General features: G+C 38.2%; 2 protein-coding genes, 2 long non-coding RNA genes and 1 pseudogene across 4 annotated transcripts; all 5 read right to left on the bottom strand.

The window, feature by feature from the left end:
* Window positions 1-791: 791 nt before the first annotated feature.
* On the bottom strand, window positions 792-1,316 carry LOC147512932 (uncharacterized). The gene has a single exon (XM_086598826.1). The coding sequence runs from the start codon at window positions 1,314-1,316 to the stop codon at window positions 792-794; it is 525 nt and encodes a 174-aa protein (XP_086454952.1).
* Window positions 1,317-4,011: 2,695 nt separating this feature from the next.
* Window positions 4,012-4,506, bottom strand: LOC147512931 (uncharacterized). Its single transcript, XR_015217301.1, has 3 exons — window positions 4,375-4,506; window positions 4,194-4,280; window positions 4,012-4,082 (listed from the first exon to the last, which is right to left on the bottom strand). It is a non-coding gene; the product is annotated as an uncharacterized LOC147512931 (long non-coding RNA).
* A 978-nt stretch (window positions 4,507-5,484) lies between these two features.
* LOC147512930 (uncharacterized) lies at window positions 5,485-6,099 on the bottom strand. The gene has a single exon (XM_086598824.1). It carries the CDS (start codon window positions 6,097-6,099, stop codon window positions 5,485-5,487), a length of 615 nt encoding a protein of 204 aa, XP_086454950.1.
* A 1,629-nt stretch (window positions 6,100-7,728) lies between these two features.
* On the bottom strand, window positions 7,729-8,346 carry LOC147512929 (uncharacterized). Its single transcript, XR_015217300.1, has 3 exons — window positions 8,270-8,346; window positions 8,046-8,171; window positions 7,729-7,937 (listed from the first exon to the last, which is right to left on the bottom strand). It is a non-coding gene; the product is annotated as an uncharacterized LOC147512929 (long non-coding RNA).
* A 10,923-nt stretch (window positions 8,347-19,269) lies between these two features.
* On the bottom strand, window positions 19,270-19,939 carry LOC147512928 (uncharacterized; annotated as a pseudogene).
* Window positions 19,940-25,512: the final 5,573 nt, after the last annotated feature.

The following is a 25,512-nucleotide window of genomic DNA, read 5'->3' as shown; positions in this document are numbered from 1 at the left end:
TTCGGAATCACTTTCAAAATATACTGCAGGGATAAAAGCGTTGTGGTAAATATAAAAGTTTCAAATCATATCTAGAGCAGGGAAAAATCCAACAACCAAAATAAAGTGATGTTTGGTAAAGGATGGTTCTTCTTTGGGTTTATATTGTATAATAATGAGACTTGGTCGCTATATAAATTAAACAATATACAGAAATTAATATATGTGTATAAAAAGTAATATTTAAGTTGACAATAGTAAAACGACTTATTACTAAACACTGCAAGAAGCTAGGATGTCGTTGTAGACGACATTTCGAGTGTAAGTTCCAGGAAGACCCTTGATTGTCCCTTTTTTAACTAAAACTTTCGTTGTCGTCTGTGATACTCCTCTTGATAAAGCAACATAGAGTCACCGTGCGCGAAAAAACATGATCGGACAAATAGACCCCAACATTTGGAATGGTTTGACCCTGTGATTTGTTTATTGTCAGAGCAAAACTTAGCTTAATAGGAAATTGTTTCCTAGTCATTTCGAATGGCAACTTTGCATCCTGAGAGGGGCACAATGGAATGCAAGGCAGGAAAATTCGATCACCAACGGAATTTCCAGTGACAATTTCTGCATCAATTACATGTGTGTCAAATCCTCTGCATATTAGTCTTGTTCCATTACATAGGCCATTTTTAGGATTCAAATTTCTCGTCAGTATAATGGGAGCCCCCAACTTTAGCTTCAATTTGTGAGGAGGTATACCACTTGATTGAATTCAAGTATTCTTCTTTGGTATAGACCACTTAGAGTCATTCGAATCAATCAAAAGAGTAATATGTGACTTCTTCACCGGGAAATAGGTAAATTATTTCATCATTCAACAGTTGGACAATATCATTCTTAGGAGTTACTATCGCCCTACTGATCATGTAGTCTTTGTTACCAGCATTTCTATCTAATCCTGTAAAGATTTCATTTATAAGCTTAAGACGTGAATACTCATTCTCCCACGGAATGACAATATCTTTGGGCAGTTCAATGATGTCAACATCACAAATAATTGGCTGAATCCCATCGCCGATGGCCATGAGTAACTCTGCAAAGCCTCGGTCATTTTTAGCACGCATATTTTCCTGTAGACGTAACACACGAACTTGCTCCCAAAGTGGAGAACTTGTTATGCATGCATCAATAGTCTGTTCCCTTGTACCACGAGGAACAATTGGCAACACCTGACGAAAATCTCCACCCATTACAAAAACTTTCCCTCCAAATGGTAAATCACTGTCTGTAATATCTCTTAAAGTTTTCTCTAACGCTTCAAACGCATAACGATGTGCCATCGTGAGCCTCATCCCATATCAAGATGCTTTCGCTGCCGTAACAAATCATTTAAATTGCCGGCTTTTGCTTATTTTGCAAGTGGAAGTGGATGTAATTGAATTGGGATTTTGAACCTAGAGTGGGTTGTACGACTCCCGTGCATCATGATAGCAAAGAATTCCCGAGGTAGTCATTTGCAATAGCAATCATCCGCTTTACTGAGTCTTGCTAAAATTGACTTATATAAGTATGTTTTACCTGTTCCGCCAGGGCCATCAACAAAGTATACACCACCATTCTTCTGCTGAACAGAACTAAGAATCTGGTCAAAAACAATCTTTTGTTCTAGGTTAAGCTGACTTATAGAAGAAAGATTGTCACGCCCCGAGACCCAACACACATCCCGAGGACGTGGAATGAATCTCGAGGCAGACACCTATCCCGATTCTACCGAAATTTCGGCAGAGTTTCTTTTGTTTGATCAACATTCGTAAACCCTAAAAACCTGTCATAACCTGGAAATCCTAACTACAACCTTCCAACAACCATATATATACAAACCAACCTTTTAAACAACATCAAATCCCATCCACCAACTATGTAAGTGTAACTGCTACTTAAATACATTAAATATTACATCAAAATGGCCTAGCTCACTATATATACAACCAAAGGAACTAGCCTCTTACTATACAACCAAAAGAAAAGAGCTATGCTCCTTATATACAGCAAAAGAATAACCTAGCTTATCTCTATACATTGAAAATATAAACTTGACTCTGCCTCTCGCCAAAGCATACGGAAATCCTCCCCAATCCCCATAACCCCCCTCATTAGGGTTAGGAAAGCCTCCTCCATAACCGCTCAAATCGAAATGTTAAGTAGGATGAGCAACAACTATGCCCAAGAGAAACATACATAACCAATAAATAGTTTACTTATAGAAAACATTTAAAACATGCGGGGTTTTCTATAATAGTATTCAAATATTGTGACTATGTATATATACATCACTAACTAGCGTAAATCATCTCGACATGCTTCATTGATATACAAAATATAGTTTTTCACAAGCATCATACAACTATTGTGGGGTCACGATCCTATTAGAATGGTGAGGGTATGCGACCGTACTCTCTCAAATCCCGGGGCAATCTCGGTTCAAGATTTCCCGGTGTGAACCATGCACCGTTGTTTTCCCCGATTTTACCGCAGTGGAGCTGAAATGCCGTTGTTGTGTTCGATTACACAAAATCCCCAAAGCTTTTAGGGCTCGGGTGGGCCCCGGACTACCCACGACCCCCATACACGTCACGTCACCTAACTTCACGGTGGTCAACCGTTCGGCGACCGCAGATCGCCGGGATCCCGACACATCCGAGTGGACTAAACTCTCACTCCTCGCGTCTAAACCTCATCGAGGTAGCATGTAACCCCACACAAGCTAATCACCATACAGCGTGACACGTACAAGCAATGGTTATCTAGAAAAGTAGAAAAGGAATTCCCGGACTACATCCAGTGATGCATCCCTTTAAAGGTGGCCCACCACCTCGAAAGGTGTACACCACAGTTGGAATCTGTGAGCTTAACTGCCGTCTCCGGAAATGCGACAACAGGTTCCTCTTTTATAGGAATTCACAATTCCTTTTCTAAATCCCCTCGTGATAAACATAGTAATATCTATATATATACTCGTATTACCGATTGTTTTCAAATACTCTAGTTACATATTTAGTTTTTCTTTTAAAACTGTTGATTATATAGGTGTGAGTTCCTGGATTTCCGAAATCGAGTAGAAACCCTATGACTCCCAAACGGGCGGTCATAGTAAATAACAACCGATGATTCCCAAACGGCGAATCATCGTAAATAACAACAACCATTTCGAGAAAAATCAAAAACCTCGCACCTAATTACAAACAACCGGGAAATCCTTCCCCCGCATTACAAAATCCATCTCTGTCTCCTTACTGAGACAAGAGACGCGAACCTTTCCCCAAAACCAGTTTTTCACTTTTAACAAAGAAAACAATCCCTCGCTACCCCGATTTTACAGAAAACCCATTTCACGCGAAAGCTATCTATATATATAGTTTATAGCGAGGAAATACAATGCAAAATATGAATATCATATATACATGCATGGTTGATACACAACTATCTATTTCCTAGTTAAACAATTCAATCATGCATGAAAATAAGCAGGCTATATACTGGTATGTAGGTTCCTACCTTAGCAAGCTCCGTTCTCCTCAAGCCCACTTAACCAAATTGAGCCCGCTTACCCGAATCAACTCGAATTCAATCCTATACAGCATATACATATACGTCGGTTGTTAGAATTGATCGAACAACGAGGAATTCTTAACTTAGTATAAGCCGAGAAGAAATCTCAACGTTAAGAATTGGGTTTCGGTTAAATTTCCATCTACTACCGTTAACAGAGTTACAGGCCATTTCTGGCACTGTTACTCTGACGGTCTCTACGGCTATTTCGGCCATTGCAGGCCCTCATATCGACGCCAATCCTATCCCATCCCAATTCCAAGTCCAAATTTCAACTACAACCCATTCTATACCTCTCAATTAACATTAATTCTATTAATAAATCGGTGGGTGTTCCTTATCCCTCGATCATTACTCAATCAACTCTTATACAGTTATAATTCGACATAAATTTCTTGAAATTGTAATGAATAACCAAATTCTTACCAAGTCAGAAATAAAAATCGTTCCTAGCTCGCTGCTCCACCAAAATCGCAGCCCTCCTCCAAACCGAGCTACTGCCGAAGTATACAACCAATTCCAATTATTATTATCATTTTTCTTTTCAATACCACTAATGAACTCGAAATCGAGTTTACACTATCGATTTGTAGGCGAAATTCACTAACCTTTCGCAAAAACCCGACGCACTCCAAGAATTTTCGGCTCCACCACTGTTTCCCTCCACTCCAGCTCGTCCAACTGCTATTGCCGGCCTTCAACACCCCCAATACACTCAGTTACAATCTATATATCCAATTCTATCAATATCTAAATCAAATTATCAAATAGATACGAAATCGCACTCACCTCTTTCTGCGATCCGACGAAATTCCAAGAGTTCTTGCATCTCCACACTCGAATTCACGATTTCTAAGGTTTGGATGTTTAAATTGTTGGTTTGAATCACTGAATTTGGGGAAGAAGGGAGTTTCTCTCTCCTAGGGTTTTAAAGGATGCGAATTGGGGAAGAAGAGAATGGTTTCGCGATTTTTGGTTTGGCCGATTTTTTTCTATTTCGCGATTTTTTTTTTTTTTTTTTTTTTTTTATTTGGGCCGATATATTTAGGCCCAAGCCCAATACATTACAATTTAAGCTTAAGGTCCTAATTCACGCTAACCCCTACTAATTCGACTTAGCATCTTGATTATTTTTCGGCCTATCCCTCTAAATTTAATCTGCTATATTCTATCTCACCGCAGGCTATGACAATAACCCACTCATGCGGGTAAGCTGTTAACTCGTGCCAGCTTCGCACGCAGAAAACCGCTAATCGGCATTCTGTCAAATTTTCGCATATGGTCGCTTACCTAACGTGACTTATGAGTCGGAGTTAAGTTCCAGTAAGTTACGTACGTTTGAAATATAACCCCGACAACCAATTTACATAAATGACCCTAGATTTAATATGAAATTTACAAAAATACCCTTAATAATAATTCAGGACTTTACAAAGATCTTCTGAAGTAACGGGAATAGAAAGTTCCTCTGTGACCAAACTTGATATATCATCTTGGTCAACCTGATCAGAACACATCTGGGGCAAATCATAATCTGAAATTGACTGTCCATATTGTTCCAACAGCAACTTAAGCTCGCTTAGCAAACGATTTGTCACATAGGTTGTGTTAAAACTCCCTAACGCGTAATCTTCGGCCATACAGTTATTAAATTCATTCCACAAATTACGTACTCCGATAGGATTACAATAAACCAGAATTGTAAGAAATAATTGCCGTAGAGAACATGGCATCTCGCAGGTTTGATGCTTCAAGCAAACATTGATTTAACGCCACCGTCTCTTTCTAGCAGCCCCAATTCCTCGCCAGGTTTCTTTGAATGTAGGGTATAAATTAGATCCAACAAAGGCGCAAATGTTCATATGATGTTGGGCCTTTGACATGGTTCAAAGAAGATCCTCAAGTAAAATCTTTCACCTTCCATAGGGAAACTGCAAATAGCCTTCCAACGACACGATTTTGGCCAGCTCTTGGTTGCCAATGCTTAGTTGACTCATCCCACACATAATGCTCAGGAATTTCATGATAAAGATATTGTCTAGCAGCAACGTCCACGCTATTCAGACGGAAAAAATTGGTTAACATCGTGCGAGAGTTCCTATCATCAGCCAAAACATCCTCGATCAGTTGGTTATCTTGATAGGTTATTTCATGCATATTTTCCATGTGGACTTGCAAAGAATATACTGACGGGTATATTTGACTTAGTGGAAATTCGAAGATTCTCCAAAGGGCTTCTTGCGGGCAAATCCAACGGCCATCTACAAACTGCTTTATTTCATCTTTTTCATCTCTATTTGTCGACATAACTTCCATCGCTACTCGGTCTGACCCCTTGTAAATATACTTGTACAAATACTTGACGCTTTTAATACTCGAGCATATTTCGACATTGATATGGCAGTTGTACTTTTTCAATAACCATGGATTATAAGGAACAACCCAACGATTATCTACACGATAATGCCGACCATGATTCTTAACAATAGCAAAAGCGTTGTTGTCCCACCTCATATATGTAGCATAAGAATCACTGCCTTGATTAGTTGCTGGAATGAATTGTTTTGGGAAATTTTTTGAACACTTTCGATCTCTCATGCAGACACAATTAAGATTAACATTACCGCACGGACCATGCATCATGTGTTTAACAACAATCTCATATAGTTCTGCCTCAATAGCCGGATCTGGAATTTATGCTCTAACAATCTTATCGTAAGCATCTGCAGTAGTTAACTTGTCAGCCTCATCAAGGATTAAAAGGATGTGTGCATGCGGCAATCCTCTTTTTTGGAATTCGACTATATGAACATGTGCTGCCACTTTTCCAAGGATTCCTTTAACGAACAGATCATTTTTCAACTCTTCCAGCTTGGCACGGAAAATCCTAACTATCAAATCTGGTCTATCATTTGGAACCTGGCCTTCTAACAACTCAGCTTCGATCTCTGACCACGATGGATTGCATGTCATTGTGATAAACAAATCTGGTCGCCCGTACTTTTGAACCAATACCATAGCACCATGATATCGACGATGCATGTCACAGGGACAGCCCACAAAAGTGGCAGGCAAAATTGTTTTGCGACCGACATTGCCTTCAATTTAAAATAAAAAATGAATTTAAGGTTTTCCATTTGACTAAATTTTAATAAGTTTTTAAATTCAAAGTGTACCTGAATGAAGTTCCCCCAAACTTAAAGAGTCTTGCAATCCTTGATAAAGTTCAGCCCTTATTTTTTGTTGGTGATCACGTATCCACCTCAATCTTAAAGTTGATATTTTAACATAGTTGTCGACTATGTATTATTGTAGAAGACGACCACTACGGAGCAAAAGAGAAGGATCATCTGGGCGAATCTAATAAGGGAATTAGAAATTAGTGGCATCTAATTGGGTCAAAAAATATGTATATATAACATAATATTATAAAATGTTAGTAAAAGGCTTACTTGTAGCAAGTAACAATAAAATTGTTGACATGTAAGTCGGGCCCTATTAGAACGAAACATATGTAAATTCCATCTTGGACTGCCATGAGGGAGTAGAAGAGGGTATTGAAATGGATCATAATAGCCTGCAGTGTCTGACACATTTTCAAATTCACCAGAAATCCTTTGGGCTATGATGTCGCGTTCATTAAGGTTACTTGGATCTTCACTACCAACTAAAATCGCAGCTACTTGAGAAGACGTAGGAATACTATATTGATGATTTCCGGTTAGGTTATCTTTAATAACCAGCCGAACATTTGGTGATGTTAATCATTGCAACACCTATCAGAAAATTTGGACGTATGGATTCTCTTTTAAAACGTTATGGATGATAGCCAATACCCGTCGGTCTAGTACTCCATTTTCAGCCATCCGATAATCAAGTTAAGTGATCTCATGTCATATATATACATTTGTAGAAATCTGGGTCTGTGTCCTGGACTTGGTAATAGGCCACCAATACGGTGATAAATAGCACCCCGAGCTTTATATGTGTAAATTCCTTCCCTACCATCAGCGAGTGCATCATCAATGTCAACGCCCATAGAAGTGAAGGAAAAAACATGGTTGTACGCACGTATGTTTTTCCTAAATTCAACGCCGATTATTGATTGAGATGCATATATAAATTAATCAAATCAGTTGGCGCTACCATAGGAGGTAAACTAATTGTCCCATTCGAGCAACATAAACTGGGTGGTTCAAGATTGAATAATTTTGCTCGACATTTAGAACAATTCCGAGGTGGTGGCAAACGATGTGTTGCTACAGTAGAAGAGTCATCATAGCCTCGAGCGCAGTTATGATTACGCCTTCTTCTAGTCACAAAGCATGTTTGTCGACTATTCTTAACGCCACCTGAGGCAACATGCTTTCGATAGTTAATATACGTATTACATAAACCAAGTAACTTAATGCAAGTAAATGGCTTATATAGATATTCTTAATTTAAGTAGTGAAGCCAACCTTGCACAGCGACAGAAGGTTCTCTTAAACACGCGTTGTCGCCTCCAATTCCATCAACATCTATTACAGCATAAGCATTTCTTAATGAATTAGTTGTAACCATGTCTCCATATTCGTGGTCAACATCTGTTTATACAAATAAAAATAAAGTTATATGCGATACGTAATGAAGGGAAAAAAATATTGAGTAATTATCAACGCAACTATAAGTTTAGATGTATAACCTACGAAAGGCTCGCCGTCACTGTCACTAATGTTATTAATGTCATTCCGATCTGGATTGATGGTATTGATATCATATTATCGCAGAATTTCATCAAAGATGGATTCCTAGAACTTAACAAAGTTACATTTTATTTTGTAAGTACCACGGTATAAATGGAATAAATCTTTTATCAAGACATAATGGAATTGAAATTGTAGCGGAGTAGTTGGTAGAAGGGGGTTTAGCATTACCGTCATTGCTTGCACTTGTGGCTGCAGTTGACGTTGCATCGATAACGCTGGAACCATCGCTTCCCAAGTTCTAAGCATATTGTCGCATATGAGTCAACCTTCTTCGCTGTGTAGTACGATCCACACAGAGTAATTGATCGGAAATATTTCTAGGTTGAGGTCGCAGGCGAGTTACCCTATGAGTAATGCACATGTTGGAGCGTAATGATACATTATAATTACTGCTTGCACTACCTGATCTATTTGGTGCTGCTTCAATAAATTCTGAAACTTCGTTTACCAAGTTGCGAGTGGAACGCCTTATATGAGTTAAACGACTTCGTTGCGTAGGTCGACCATCACAAACCAACTGGTTTGCCATATTTCTTGTTTGGTGTTGTACCTGAGTAACCATCTGAGGCATTAAATTGTTGGAGTGCAATGATTCCTCAGTGGGAATCAAGCGAGGAGCTGCCCACGCTATACGCATGCGGTCTCTTTGAGCAGTTATTGCTTCATTTATTTGTCGTCGCATTCGTTGGTAATAATTTCTTCGTAAACGATTTCTTCTCTCGGCTACCTGTGTTGAATCCATATTAGCTCGCCTCTCTCGTTCCCTAATCCGCCGATTTCGTTGTTGTTGTCGTTGAGCACTATCATAACTTTGGAGATCTAAATTCGAATTACTTCCATTCAAATCCATATGCTAATGCTAAACAAACGGCAATACAAAGTAGAATGATTCAAATTTCACCGTGTATCTACTTTGCTAATGTTTAAAAGTGGAATACGATTAGAAATACTTGTGTACCTGAAATTGCGTTGGAAACAAACTTCAAAGATTTGGTGACCCAAGCATATGAGTTCAGTTGTTTCTCGTTGAAAACAATCTCGCTTTGATTATCCACAGGACAGTGTATGACACTAACGCTGGCAATAAAAATCCTACAGGTAAAGGGCAACAAAAATTTCATTACGTACCATCTTAAAGCAAATTTCCCAGTTGTTAACGTAAAATAGTCATATGAAAATAATATAGCATATCCAACTAATAAATAAGTATATAAATAATTAATGTCTCATAATGCATTTGATTAAAAAGAATAAAGTCAGACTGTAACCAGTATATAGAGTGGTTAAGGTGGACATGTTAGCTTTAGCTATTCATCATTTTTTTGCGTGCAATTTGTATGTGATGTAGTGATACAATTTAATAACATGCCAATTTTAAGGTGCTACATAGTCAATAAAGCAAAATGCCTAAACAATATTGTTGCCAAAACTATTATTGAAAAATCCTTTTAAGCTATCGACTGAAATATTGTTAATGGCAAATGTAAAGTCCTGAATTATTATTAAGGGTATTTTTGTAAATTTCATATCAACTCTAGGGCCGTTCTGTAAATTGGTCGTCGGGTTTATTTTTCACCCATACGTAACTTACTGGAACTTAACTCCGACTCATAAGTCACGTTAGGTAAGCGATCCATATACGAAAATTTGACAAAAGGCCGGTTAGCGGTTTTAGATTAGCCGTAAGCACGAAGTTAACAACCTTTACGCCAGGAGTGAGTTATTATTATAGCCTCATGGAGAGATAGAATATGGAAGATTAAATTTAGTGGGATGAGCCGGAGAAATAATTACGACGCGACGTCAAATTCGTTAGTGGTTAGGAGTCTAAGTAGGACGTTAAGTCTAATCAGGATATATTGGGCTTGGGCCTAAATATATCGCGGCCCAAAAATAGAAAAACCCGAAATCGCGAAAACACAAAAATCGCACTTCATCTTCCCCAATTTTCGCCCTTTCTAAAACCTAGGAGAGAGAAAACAAAGTTCTCTCAATTCCCCATCGATTTTACTTCAATACTTCGGCCTCAAACCTAGAAACACTAGAATGAAGTGAGAGGATTGAAATCTCTTGGAAATTCGAGCATCCCGACGCCAAATCGCCGCTGCCGGGTGAGTGAATGCGTCTCCAATCGATTCCACTCAAAAACTTAAACGCCCAAAACCTTAACAACACTCAACCAAGCGTGGGAATTCAAAAAATTATTGGAATTAAGGTCGTATTGCACTTGCCGCCACGTGAGTTAATTTGCTTCAATTTCGATTTCTTGAGGGTGTGATGCTGAAATGGATTGTATTAGGGTGTTTGAAGGTCGCAATAGCGGTTGACGAAATGGAGTGGAGTGAAACAAAGGTGGAGTCGAAAAATTATTTGAATTAAGCGTCGTGTTTTACGAAAGGTGAGTAATTTGGTTTCAAACGATTAGTTTAAACTCGTTTTAGTGGTATTGATGAAAGATATTTGAATGGGTTGGTTGTACACTTCGGCAGTAGCTCGGTTGGAGAAGGAGAGCTGCGATTTTGGTGAAGCAGCGAGCTAGGAACGATTGTTGCTGCTGACTTGGTAAGAATTTGGTTATTCATTACAATTTCAAGAGATTTATGTCGATTTATAACTGTATAAGAATTGATGGAGTAATGATCGAGGGATAAGAACACCCACCGATTTTATTAATAGAATTAATGTTAATTGAGAGGTGTAGAATGGGTTGTAGTTAAAATTTGGAATTGGAATTGGGATGGGATAGGATTGGCGTAGATATGAGGGCCTGCCATGGCTGAAATAGCCAGAGAGGATCGTCGAGAGTAACAATGCGAAAATGGGCCTCAGTAGCTCTGCTAATCCAGTAGTTAGATAAAAATAAATACCCAAACCAAATTAAGTAGTGTCGAGATTCTTCTCGACTTACGTTATATAAGAATTCTCGCTCGTTCGATAATTTCTAATGGTCGACGATATATATATATGATGTGTAGGAGTAAATCTGAGGGGATTCATTAAATTGAGCTTGATTCGTAAGTGGGCTTGAGGAGAACGGAGCTTGCTAAGGTAGGAACCTACATACCAATATATAGTCCGCTTATTTTCATGCATAATTTGAGTTGTTTAAAATGTTAAGAAATAGTTTAGCATGATCAACCATGCATGTATATATGATATTCATGTTTTGCATTGTAGTTTTCCTCGATATGAATTAAGTATATGGTTAGCTTTAAAGCGTGAAAATGGTTTTCTGAAAATCGGGGTAGCGAGGGATTGTTTTCTCGTTAAAAGTGAAAAACTGGTTTTGGGGAAAGGTTCAAGGCTCTTGTCCCTAAGATGGATTTTGTAATGCGGTAAGGATTACCCGGTTGTTTGTAACTAGGTGCGAGGTTCTGGATTGGTCCCGGGATGGTCGTGTTATTTACGATGATTCGCCGTTTGGGAATCATCGGTTGTTATTTACTATGACCGCCCGTTTGGGAGTCATAGGTTGTTACCGCTTCAATTTCGGAAATCCGGAACTCACACCTATATAATCAACAGTTTTAAAAGAAAAACTAGATATGTAACTAGAGTATTTGGAAATAATCGGTAATACGAGTATATATATATAGATATTACTATGTTTATCACGAGGAGATTTAGAAAAGGAACTGTGAATTCCTATAAAGAAGGAACTGTTGTCGCATTTCCGGAGACGGCCAGTTGCGCTCTAGATTCCAACTGTGGTGTAAACCTTCGAGGTGGTGGGCCACCTTTAAAGGGATGCATCACTGGATGTAGTCCGGGAATTCCTTTTCTACTTTTCTAGATAACCATGTTTGTATCGCGTGTCCGCCAGTTGTATGGTGATTAGCTTGTGTGGGGTTACATGCTACCTCGATGAGGTTTAGGCGCCGAGTGAGAGTTTAGTCCACTCGGATGTGTCGTCGATCCCGAAAGGTCTGCGGTCGTCGAACGGTTGACCACCGTAAGTTAGGTGACAGCCCATGGGGGGGTCGTGGTCACAGGGCCCACCCGAGCCCTAAAAGCTTTGGGGATTTTGTGTGTCTGAAACAACAACAACGGCATTTCAGCTCCTGCCGGTAAAATCGAAAACAACGGTGCATGGTTCATCACACCGAAGTCTTGAACCGAGATTGCTGTGGATCGGGTCGAAACCCGTCGAGGATGCGTGACCCCACAATAGTTGTATGATGATTGTGAAAACTCTATTTTGAATATCAATGAAGCATGTCGAGATGATTTCTCGCTAGTTAGTGATGTATATATACATAATCACAATATTTGAATACTATTATATAGAACCCCGCATGTTTTAAATGTTTTCTATAAGTAGTCTATTTATTGGCACATATGTCGTTTCTCTGGGCATAGTTGTTTGCTCATCCTACTTAACATTTCGACATTTGCCGATTCATGGAGGAGGGTTTCCAACCCCCTAGTGATGCGGGTATGGTGATTTGGGAGGATTCCCTTATGCTTGACGAGAGGCGAGTCAAGGTTATATTTGACCTCAGATAGAGATGACCTAGGTTATTCTTTTGTCAGATATGATGAGCCTAGCTCTTTTCCTTTGGTTGTATAGAAAGAGACTAGTTTCTTTTGTTTGATATATATAGAGCTAGGTCATTTTGATGTAATAATCGTGTTTGGCAAATCGGTTCTCCTTGTTTTGTAGTTATATCGTCATATCCCTTTAGAGTTAAGTGTAGTATATATGGTTGTTGGATGTATGTATGGTTGTTGGAAGGGAATTATAAGATGTCCAGGGTTTATGACAGGTTATGACAGGTTTTTAGGGTTTACGAACGTCGATCAAACAAAGGAAACTCTGCCGAAATTTCTGTAGAATCGGGATAGGTGTCTGCCTCGAGATTCATTCCACGTCCTCGGGATGTGTGTTGGGTCTCGGGGCGTGACAGCAAGTCAAAAAAAAAAAAAAAATCAATCTTCAAACAAAACCCAATATGCAAAGTAGCTAAGTTTGATATGATAGTTCATCAATTTGAAGCCACAAAATACAATTTATCAACCCCCACTCTCTAATTTTTTTTTTAGGAACAAAAAAAGTTATGGTCCTATAACACGTTACATAGTTCATTGTAACATAATAAACATTTTATTGTACCTGATTAATGCACTATGATCATATACAATTTTTTTTTTTTTTTAATATACTATAACGTTTTTGTACCACCTTTGTATTGCTGGGTACCAAAATTCTGTTCAGTAAATTTGGGCAAACGAACCGAAAATTACCTGAAGACCACAGAGGTCAGTAGTTAGTTTAAAAAACAGTAAAAAAAAATGTTAAAACAACAAATGCTAGGGATTGAGTCAAGTAATTTTCCGTTTCAGTTTACCTATCTAAATGGTTTTCAAAGTTTATGAATTAAATTTTGGTGGTTCAAATCGACGTCAAACTGTATTGAAATGGTGGTAAAAAGCGAACCAAAACTGCTAAAATTAATTCATTACAATTTAAATAACAAAAGAGCTAGGAAAAAAAAAAAAATTAGTAGATACCTGGAGTGTTTGACGATTACAAATAAACATTGTATAGCATCAAAGGTTTTTTTTTTGTTTTGCATAAAGCAGTTTAACGATTTTCTTATCAAACACTTATTACGAATGCTGCGGCGGAGGCAAGTATTTAAAGAGGAAAGAAAATAATGGTGGGGATATTAGAAAAACTTTAAATGTAAAGCAGGTTTGTTGTTTAGTGATGGTGGGGATGAAAATAGTATGCTGAATGAGGTGCTTCAAATTTGGGGAGGTTAGATTAAACATTCTTTCCACAAGAGAAGTTATAGCCACAGAGTTATGCATTTAGACAGGGTCCCACATAAGGCTTTTAGAAAATTAAACAGACACTTATCGGAACAAACGAATAGACTAAATAGGAAAAGCAGGTAGGACTCAAACTCATGTCTAATTTGCACTGCTCATATGCGTTAAACCCTGTGGAGTGGAGCCAAGCATAAAAGAGGCGTACATTTGATGATAACTTCAGAAATACATAAAAGCCCTCTGTATATGCACTTAAATTTTACTAAAGCACAGGCTAGAAATGGAAAGCAAAAAATAAATTACAATGTTGTCCCTTTGTTCGCCAATAAATTTTTTTTTTCTCAACATTTAGTAAGGGCAGCACGCGGGTCTAAAAAGGCTGATTACTTTTAACGTGTCAGGTTATTTATAGTAGTAGTGATTATGTTTTTGGCAAGTAAAAAACTTATGATACCTGAGGTACCGTTAAAACCATACTTGCACACACTATCGAATTATTAATCTCCTTCACAAATAGGCTTATCCACCACCACACATTTTGATGCAATTATTGTTAGCTAGCAAACCGTTAGGTGATAATAGTAGAGGTCAAGGCTCAAACCCGTCGGTCAACATTATAGAGTTACTAATCTCATTTAAAACATGATTGTCAATATAAAAAATAAAAAATAAAAAATAATATATATATATATATATATATATATATATATATCCACTATTATGCACAAACCAAAGTGTTGAGTTCAATTGCATTTTTTTTTACTAGGGGAGAGGGAGATAAAAATAAAACCATTTGTATTTAAACAAAAAACAACATTTGTTTTTTGGAGTTGAATGGTTATATCTTCAATATGATTTAAATATACACTCTAATACAAATAGTAGGCCTCATAACAAAAAATAGTTATTCCTAACACACCTCAACAATATATATTGTGTCTCTACATACTTCAACAAATTTTATTTTGTTTTTTCCAACATCACAAACAATATGAGCAACCTTACACTCACACTGAAAGTAGAAGTAACAATCTCACTAGTGTGCAATGTCAATAAGAGCATAATTCTCAATCTTACTAGAATGAGCAAACACTAGTCAACACATTAATGGTAGATCTATATTGACTCATTTGAAAAACTGAGAGTGTCCTGGTTGAGGTGCTCAACTTGTCGTTTTGAAGAGTTCACTCTCAGTCAAAAGTCAAAAGTGTGGAAGTCTTATTTAGCAAATAAAAAATATAATAAGAAAAAGCAATGACGACAACCAAAAAAAACAAAACAATTTATATTTTATTTTTCAAAACCGGTTTGAATACTTGTAAGAATTGTAATAATGGAAAATTTGGATCACGGTTCGTTTCGTTTTTATTTTATTTTGTTTGAGTATTTACATTTTAATTTTGAAGGGTTCCACGCACAATCGATTAAAGGGGAGACTCTTAGCTTTCCTAAACCCTATGTCAATAAATATTTCCCTTCGACGCGTTTTGATTTCCAATTCCTTTCGCCGTATATGAAGCTATATCGTCTATCCTATTTTAAATTTCATATTGCTAAGCATGCAAGTGGCATGTTGTCATGTCCCTGGACATGGACAAATGGCCTAGGTGTCTTACTTTATCTGTATTTGAGTAGTTTGGTATTTCTGTCTTGTAGTGTGAGGTGTTGCTAGATGCTGCCACATGGATAACTTAGATAATTTCAGGTTGTTAGCATATAGAGGAAAAGGACAAGAGATATATGTACTAAAGGAGAGGAAAAGAAAAACATACAAGAAGTTAAAAGAAAATAAAAGAGGCTCTCGTCTTCAGTTGAAGCAGAGAAGTTTCCCTATATATGTTAATGTTATTTATTGATAAGTTGTTATCCAAATGTTTGGTAGTATATAATGTTAGAAATATACAACTTAATTGTACTCACTCTTTACCAATTACCAAATTATATATAGACTTTTTGTCTTGTAAGTGTCTTGTACTTTTTAGTTAAATATGAGCCTAGTGCAAATACACTATGTCATTAAGACAGATTTTCTCCCTCACGGTGCTTGAGGGTTGATGGAAAACTGCTTTCCAATATAGAACGGATTTCCTTATATAGAAAGCTAACACTTCAATTATATAGAATCAGCGAACACAACATAGTATTTGACTAAGAACAGGGGGAGAAGAAAATGATCAGAACTCTGTGTGATCTAGCGTGTCTTTCTTTCCAAATTCATCCACTATTTATAGGTGAGTGGTGCATCTTCGAAACAACACAGTGACTCTTGGAAAAGAATAAACAACTATTTGAAAAATCACATGTTTCGAAAATACACATCATTTCGGCATAAAACATTGTTTCGAACCAATGCCTATTTCGAAAGGTCACACCTTTTCGGCATGATGCACTGTTTCGAACCAGTATACATTTCGAAAGGTCGCACCTTTTCGACATAATGCACTGTTTCGAACTAGTGCATCATTTTGAAAAAGTTTTTCTCACTTTACGTACTGTTTCAAGATAAACCCATTTCATTTCAATGTGGAATAACTTGGGAGACAAATTACTCGTTCATATCTCAATGGATTTGTGCAAATCTATTTTTTTAACACATAACACATGTGTATTATACTCCTCGAGTTTTTTTTTATGATATTTAAGTTTTGAAGTGGCTGTTTATATAATTTTTTATGTTTAACACATGTTATTGTACATGTATAAGCTAAAAAGTTTTAAAGTCTTGGTCTTAAACTTTTCGATTGTTATCCTAAAATCCTTGTTCTCTTCACGAGTTGGATCCCAATATAAAAGTTGATTATGTATAATACAAATAAATTAGGTGTCACAACTCGATACAAAAAAATGTCGCACCAAAATTAACTACACAATGAAACCAATAAAACAGATTGATGGAACGTGTCATTTCTCAAATAGTTTTCACTGCGCGTGTGTGGGGTGTTTGTTTGTCATTGGTATCCATTACCAAACTACTACTAAATAAGTAAATAGTAAATCAGAGAGCGACTCTAGAGGACAAATCGGCCGAAAAAGGAATTCTCGATGACACATTTTTTTTTGTAATCATTCAAAAGGACCGGGTGGATGAAAGTTCAAGTTTACCCTTAACGCGAAATAACAACGACTCGGGTAGATGAAAGGTCAAGTATACCCTTGAAGAAAAAAAATAAATGGCCCGACCCAATCAAAACAACCCGGTTATGAACATTGATTGCTCATACCCACAATAGGTATGAACCTATCCATGCATTAACATTAGCTATGAACATTGATTGTTCATACCCCCAATTATGAAATTAGCTATGAACAATGAGTGTTCATTCCTATTTGAGCTATGAGCAAGCATTGTTTATACCTATCCATGTATGAACATTGATCCAGTTATGAGCATTAATTGTTCATACCCACAGTAGGTATGAACATTGATTGTTCATACCTACTGTTTCAGCAAGATTTGCCAAAACACACCAGTTGAGGGTTGGAAGTAATGTTTTTTAGAGATGGTGAAAGAGATGGTGATTGAGGAAAGATGAGACTGGACTTCGGTTTTGAAGTTGCCTACGTACCCAAAGATATTGCTTGGGATCAAGTCTCGATTGCGTAGTTCTGGAAAAATGACGAATGTTGGATTTTATAGGTAGCATTGGTGATAGTTACTTCCTTGTTCTCCAATATTCCAATCGTGGGATGAAGTTGGAGAACTGGCGGGAGAACTGCCCAATCATGGGATGAAGTTGGAGAGCTCCAATCGTGGGATGAAGTTGGAGAACTAGCGGAGAACTGGCCCAATCATGGGATGAAGTTGGAGAGGCGGGACAACCGTCGGCTCGACCGTGGGATGAAGTTGGAGAACTGGCGGGAGAACTGTCGGCTCGTGGAATGAAGTTGGAGAACTGGCGGGACAACTGTCAGCTCGTGGGATGAAGTTGGAGAACTGGCGGGAGAACTGTCAGCTCATGGGATGTAGGCTTTGAGCGTGAGCTTTTTCATATATAAGCTCTGAGCGTGGGCTTGTTTATAGTTGGGCTCTGAGCATGGGCTTGTATTGAATTGGGCTTTTATTGGGCCACATTTGTGGGGGCCGGAACATCGCCCTCTCTTTGTTACATGGGCAAGGCCTGTGTGGCAAAGAAGAAATTTATTATTATTATTTTTTTTTTTTTTTTTTTTACTTGGTAGGTATGTAAATTATTATATTAACGAGTAAAATATAATTGATGGGGCAATATCTTGAAGGGTTCGATATAAGTGTATCGAAGGTCAAAGCTGAGTTTGATATAGTCTATGAATAGTTAAATATAGTGGGTAAGAACAATTAAAAGAAAAAGGGTCGGCAGTTTAAGCAATTAGTTAGTGCATGTCAGTTTGGTAAATAGGGTAGTTTAGATGGTTGGGCCTTTAAATAACAAAAGCTAAGAAATAGATCGGCTACATTTAAACATGATTGCTTTAAATATGGGAAGGAGACGTTGGCTGTATCACCAAGTTTGTTTGAAGATTGGAAAGGTAAACTCACTAGAGGTAAATTTGAAGTTTGAAGATTGGCAATAATGGAACGGGAATGTTGAAGATTGTCTCATTGAAGTTTGTTCTTAAAATTTTTGGTACACTTAGAATAATGCATTCACCAAGTTTATTCTAAGTTAGAAGATCGACTTTTCTTATCAAAGGATCGGCAAAAGAACTGCAACAGTATACAGCGGCAATGCATAGGGATTGACAACTCATTCAGCGGCAATTCATTCAGCGGCTATTCAAAGTATCGAGCGGCATCGGCAGTTCAAAGAATCGGCATCGGCAGTTCATAGGATCGGCAATCAAAGGATCATCGGTAAGTGCGGCAAATCAACTTCATATGTTAGAAAACACAGTGGCAATTCAATTAGCGGCAAATCAAGTAGATCCAGCGGCAAATTTAACTTCATAAATATTGATTAGAGGCATTTCAATTCGAAGGGATATGATTATGACAATTTGCATACTCTTCTCAACATGCCCATTTATTATGATCGGCAGAGTGTTGCGTAGGATCAGGAGAACCATGAAAATTATTGCAACTGTGCGACAACAGAGAAGGCTTATTGTCGTGTGCATTGAGTACTCATCATAGTCGGGATCAAACAAATTGCGATAAGTTGAAACCATTGCTATAAATCGAGGATTATGCAGATGTGGCAAGTTGAATGTTAAAACCCTGCCCTAGCGCTTGCAAAGAAAGTGCTCGGAGTACTCCTTCAGCTAAGTCCACTGGAAGATCAGCTCTGAGTTCAAGGGGCAACTGAGGTAGGACATGCCGAAGATCACAATCTGCACCTTTCAAAAAATCAACAGCCCGACTCGTCTCGCTTTTCTTGATACTTTTGGTGATAGCCGTCCGCCAGAGGTTTTAGGAAGTAGCAATAAGTTTGCTTCGTGATAATGATAGCATGGCCATCAAATGCAAACCCGACAACATTTCGTACCAAGCATTAGATAAGACCGCTCCTCTGCCTCGTCCTCCGATTAACCCAAACAAATTGCAATTTGTGCTATAACAAGCTTCCTTCTTTAACTAAACCCAATAGAACCGATAAGTAATCTTCAAGAGCCTCACCGAGGATCGACTAGTGATGAGCCTCCATGTTGTGTAGCTGTTTTCCTCCTTGGTTTTGTTGTTCTTTGGTGCTTCTTGGCCACCATGACAACTATTCTAGTTCTAAGAGCGTAGAGGCGTTCCACTAAATTCTTAGACAAGTTATCACCAAGTGGCTGAGAGAGATCAACGGGTTAGGGATCCTAAGTCCGGGTACAAACACGGCAATCTCCCCCAAACAGTTCGAATGGGCAACCATAAATTTTGTCAGTGTTTGAGGTAAAGGCAAAAGAAAAGGAGAAAATCTTTTGCTTCAAACCCGCACGATGACAATAATGCAATTTCATGGAGCTGACATTGGGGGTTTACACTAAACATGGAGCAAGTAATCTTTTCATGGATCAAATCAACATTCTCTAAACTACTTTGATATTGGAACCAACATTCCACAACATCTCTTTCAGCTGTGACCTCATGATCACGGCTTGCAATGAGGAAATGTTGTGGGCTCACTTCAAAATAATGGGATAGATATCCAACTCTATCACCTCCAATCTCATTGACTACTGCTTCCACAATTTTCAGAGGTGACTGACACCGATTTTCAAGAGAATGCTATAAGATTTCCGGGGGCAAATAAAGCAAATGTAAGTCAAGTCTGACCAACGACAAATTTAACTATAGCCAGGCAAATCGAATCGATAGCGCCATTCATGCAAATCGATGGTGGTAATTCAAAGTGATCGGGGCAGAAGTGGTTTCCAAACTCCGTTAGGAATTGGGTATTCACATTAGATCATTATCTTTGATCGGCAAACAAGGCCATAAAGTAGGTCGGGTTTTTGAATGCGTTGTTGGTCGGCAACTTGAAGCGGTCGGTCAATTTTTGAATAAATTTGGTCCGAGTTTAACAATACTAATTGGATGTGGATAAGGTATTTGATATAGAAGGCGGTTCAAATTGTTACATGCATATACTAGATCCGGCTTGCCTCCAAGACCAGCTTCTTGTTACATATATTAGATGAATATCATGAAAAGGTGGATTATTTTAGGGTTGGGTGTGAAGAGAATGATGATATGATTGAGAAGCATGCAGTTGAAACTAAGAAATCTGGGCCGTTGTTGCGTGAAGCATCGGCAAATGTTGGACTTTGGAAATCGAGAGATTCTGAGAAACGGGAAAAATTGCAACAGCTGTTAGATTATTATACTATGTGTTATAGGAAGTTGGAAGATGTATCACCGTCGGATCTAAAAGGTGTTCCAGTTCCATTGGAGGATAACATTATGCCGCAACTTCTTGAGTGAAGTTTTTGTTTATTGTTAGGATGATGTGAGGTTAGGTTACGGTTGTTTATTTCCCGATTATGTTTATTTTTTCCACTGTATTCATGATATTTGGATTTTATTTATTTTATTTTTTATTTGATTGGTAATCAAAATAGATCGAAATATAAGGGGTCGGTCAAAAGATATAAGTGTCTGGTAATCTGGCCTTGAGGTAGATCGGCAAAAGAGATATAAGAATTAAAGATAACGTAATTGGGTGTCGCCGCCCCCATAATATAATAATAACTTAATGAAATTTGGGGTGTCGCCGCTCCCAAAGTGTAATGATAACATAATGAAATTTGGGGTGTCGCCGCCCCCATAGTGCAATGATAATGTAATGAAATTTGGGGGGTAGCCGCCCCCAAGATAATGTAATGAAATTTGGGGGGTAGTCGCCCCCAAGATAATGTAATGAAATTTGGGGTGTCGCCGCCCCTATAGTGTAATGATAACGTAATGAAATTTGGAGGGTCGCCGCCCCCAAGATAACGTAATGAAATTTGGGGTGTCGCCGCCCCCATAGTATAATGATAACGTAATGAATTTTGGGGGGTAGCCGCCCCCAAGATAACGTAATGAAATTTGGGGTGTCGCCGCCCCCATAGTGTAATGATAACGTAATAAAATCTGGGGTGTCGCCGCCCCCATAGTGTAATAATAACGTAATGAAATCTGGAGTGTCGCCGCCCCCATAGTGTAATGATAACGTAATTAAATTTGGGGTGTCACCGCCCCCATAGTATAATGATAACGTAATGAAATTTGGAGTATTGCCGCCCCCAAAGTGTAATGATAACGTAATGAAATTTTGGGTATCGCCGCCCCCAAAGTGTAATGATAATATAATGGTTTAATTTAATGGTTAAAATGTATGAATATAATGAAATGTTATGAATGCTAATTTAAATGTATGCATGTATGTATGAATGACAAATGAATTATAAATGTAAAAGATATTTAAGACGCCCCATGTATGAATGGAAGGTCTTTTATTTGATGACAAAGTGATACTTGTTATTGCAAGATTTTTTTGTAGTGAATCAATATGACTTTGAGGCAGAATGATTGTAAGTATCAGCAATTGGTAAAGCGCTTCTTGTCGTATGGTTGATCCATTCTTTAGGGAGACAACAAATAGAAAGTTATCGACATCATCATATGGACATAACAGCATGTCGATGAGCCTTAAGGTTTGGGCTACTATCAACTTTGTGAGTTCCATTATAAGGTCAAACACTCTTTGTTATATGTCGATCCCTTCTTTAGTGAGGCAACAAATAGAAAGTTATCGACATCATCATATGGACATATCAGCATGTCGATCAGTCCTAAGATTTGGGCTACTATCGACTGTGTGAGTTCCATTATGAGGTCAAACACTCCTTGTTATATGTCGATCCCTTCTTTAGTGAGGCAACAAATAGAAAGTTATCGACATCATCATATGGACATATTAGCATGTCGATCAGTCCTAAGATTTGGGCTACTATCGACTGTGCGAGTTCCATTATGAGGTCAAACACTCCTTGTTATATGTTGATCCCTTCTTTAGTGAGGCAACAAATAGAAAGTTATCGACATTATTATATGGACATATCAACATGTTGATCAGCCCTAAGGTTTGGGCTACTATCGACTGTGCGAGTTCCATGACAAGTCAACCACTCCTTGTTATATGTCGATCCATTCTTCAGTGAGACAACAACTAGAAGGGTTATCGACCATCATATGGACAGATCAGCATGTTGATAAGCCCTAAGGTTTGGGCTACTATCAACTGTGTGAGTTCCATGACAAGTCAACCACTCCTTGTTATATGCCAATCCATTCTTCAGTGAGGCAACAAATAGAAGGGTTATTGACCATCATATGGACAGATCAGCATGTTAATGAGCCCTAAGGTTTGGGCTACTATCAACTGTGCGAGTTCCATGACAAGTCAACCACTCCTTGTTATATGCCGATCCATTCTTTAGTGAGGCTACAATTAGAATGCTATCGACATCATCATATGGAACAGATCAGCCACGTCGATGAGCCCTAAGGTTTGGGCTATTATCAACTGTGCGAGTTCCATGACGAGGTCAACTACTGTCCTTGTTGTATACCAATTTCTCGTAGTTATATCTTGATGATCGAGCTAAATATGAATTGATGGCAAACAGATCGGAATTGTTGAACTAGTGTACTGGTCATCAAATTGAATATTTTTGCTTGATGCCCAAATTGAAAGAGCTTTTGGAGCGCCAAAATTGAAAAAAAATTGATAGATTTTTTTTTTTCTTGCCGATCATTTGAATCAGCAAAATATTCTCTGAAACATTTGGTCGGCAAGTTTTTTTTTTTAAGGTAGGTAAAATTAGATATTGCAAATTGGCAATGGAAAAGACCGAGCCAATTATGAAGATTGGTTCTTTCTTCGCCTAGGGTGAACATTTGGAGTATATGGACGGAAGGTTGGGATCCAATCACTCTTTTTGTAGTCCTCTGTAAGTGAGTCACCATCTACGTAACTACTATCATCAACCCACCATGTAATGTGAAACATGCATTGGGTCGACAATGAACCGCGGAAACATGCATTGGTCGATAATGAGCTCGAGGGTTGGGACCACGACTTGGAGAGGGACCTTTCAAAGAGGTTGGACTACTAAAGCATGATAAGTGATACATACGATAATTTCTTCTAGGAAAGAGCCGATCTCTTATAGCCTTTTGGCTAGGATTGGCTACACTAACATTTTTTTTTTTCATATCTTCGATGAGTTATCTACCCCTCCATGAGTGTGGTCGACATTAAAGTTAGCGTAAGAGTTTTGAACTCACTCATGATCACACTTGAAACTATCGTCTTCATATTGTAGTTTTGTTTGCTTCCTTTAATCGCATCGATTCTTTTTGGTGCATGAGGAACCGCTTTGATTCTCAGAAGTTACTTCACCCGACAACTATATACATGTATATGTTTCTTCAATTTTCGAGACGACGGTCGACTTGAGTTATTAGATCTGCAATATGAATACTCACTCTCGATTCTGCGGATGGTGAGAACCATCGACTTGGAAAGGGAATTATCATTCGGCCCGAAGTTAAGTGTTGAACTTGAGCGGCAAGAGGAGAGCTTTCACGCTTGTTTGTTCTTTGTGAAGCTATTGACGAACTTTTTGTGGTTGAGAGTATCCCCACGACGGCAAAAATATGTTTCAAAGAAGATTTGCCAAAACACACCACCGAGGGGGTTGGAAGTAATGTTTTTGGAGATGGTGATGGTGGGGAAAGATGAGATCGACTTTGGTTTTGAAGTTGCCTATGTACCCAAAGATATTGCTTGGGATCAAGTCTCGATTAAAAAAGTTCGAAAAAAATGACGAATGTTGGATTTTATAGGTAGCATTGGTGATAGTTACTTCCTCGTTCTCCAATATTCCAATCATGGGATGAAGTTGGAGAACTGGCGGGAGAACTGTCCAATCATGGGATGAAGTTGGAGAGCTCCAATCGTGGGATGAAGTTGGAGAACTAGCGGGAGAATTGTCCAATCATGGGATGAAGTTGGAGAGCTGGCGGGACAACTGTCAGCTCGTGGGATGAAGTTGAGAACCGGGGAGAACTGAACCATTTCGTGGGATGAAGTTGAGAATTGGCGGGACATCCGTCGGCCGTGGAATGAAGTTGAGAACCGGGCGGGATAACCGTCAGCTTCGTGGGATGAAGTTGGAGAACTAGCGGGAGAACTGTCAGCTCGTGGGATGTAGGCTTTGAGCGTGGGCTTTTTCATATATAAGCTCTGAGCATGGGCTCTAAGCGTGGGCTTGTTTATAGTTGGGCTCTGAGCATGGGCTTGTATTGAATTGGGCTTTTATTGGGCCACATTTGTGGGGGCCGGAACACCTACCCACGTTGAACATCAGCTATGAACATTGATTGTGGCTATGAAAACGTGAACCCAAAACAAATATAAACAATAATTATTCATATCTGGATATGAATAATTATTGTTTATACCCCCAATTACGAACATTAGCTATGAACAATGAGTGTTCATACCTATTGGGCTATGAACAAAACAAATATGATACCTTCTTTAGGATTATGAACAAAACAGATAAATGTTCGTACAAAAAAAAACATAAACCCAAAACAGATATGAACATTGATTGTTCATACCCAAAACATATATGAACAATAAATGTTCATACCAACAAAAAAAAAATGAACTCAAATCAGATATGAACAACAAATGTTTATACCCAAAACAGATATGAACAATACGTGCTCATACTTAAATATAATGTATGATTAATAATAACACTTATTGGAGTATAGTATGAACAATGAACAATCATTGTTCATACATCAACATGAGTTATGAATAGTCATTGTTCATACCTATTTGGGGTATGAACAATCAATGTTCATACCTCAACATAATGTATGATCAGTAAGAATACCTATTGGAATATGAACAATCACTGTTTATACTTTAACATGATATAT

This window comes from Coptis chinensis, chromosome 3 (assembly GCF_015680905.1).
Source record: "Coptis chinensis isolate HL-2020 chromosome 3, ASM1568090v1, whole genome shotgun sequence".
Classification (NCBI taxonomy): domain Eukaryota; kingdom Viridiplantae; phylum Streptophyta; class Magnoliopsida; order Ranunculales; family Ranunculaceae; genus Coptis; species Coptis chinensis.
Note: the sequence above shows the minus strand (reverse complement) of the source record. Positions and strands in the feature narration are given on the sequence as shown.

Bases quoted from the DNA above. Each gene is read 5' to 3' on its own strand.
- LOC147512932 (XM_086598826.1), bottom strand. From the start codon at position 1,316: ATGGCACATCGTTATGCGTTTGAAGCGTTAGAGAAAACTTTAAGAGAT.
- LOC147512930 (XM_086598824.1), bottom strand. From the start codon at position 6,099: ATGAGGTGGGACAACAACGCTTTTGCTATTGTTAAGAATCATGGTCGG.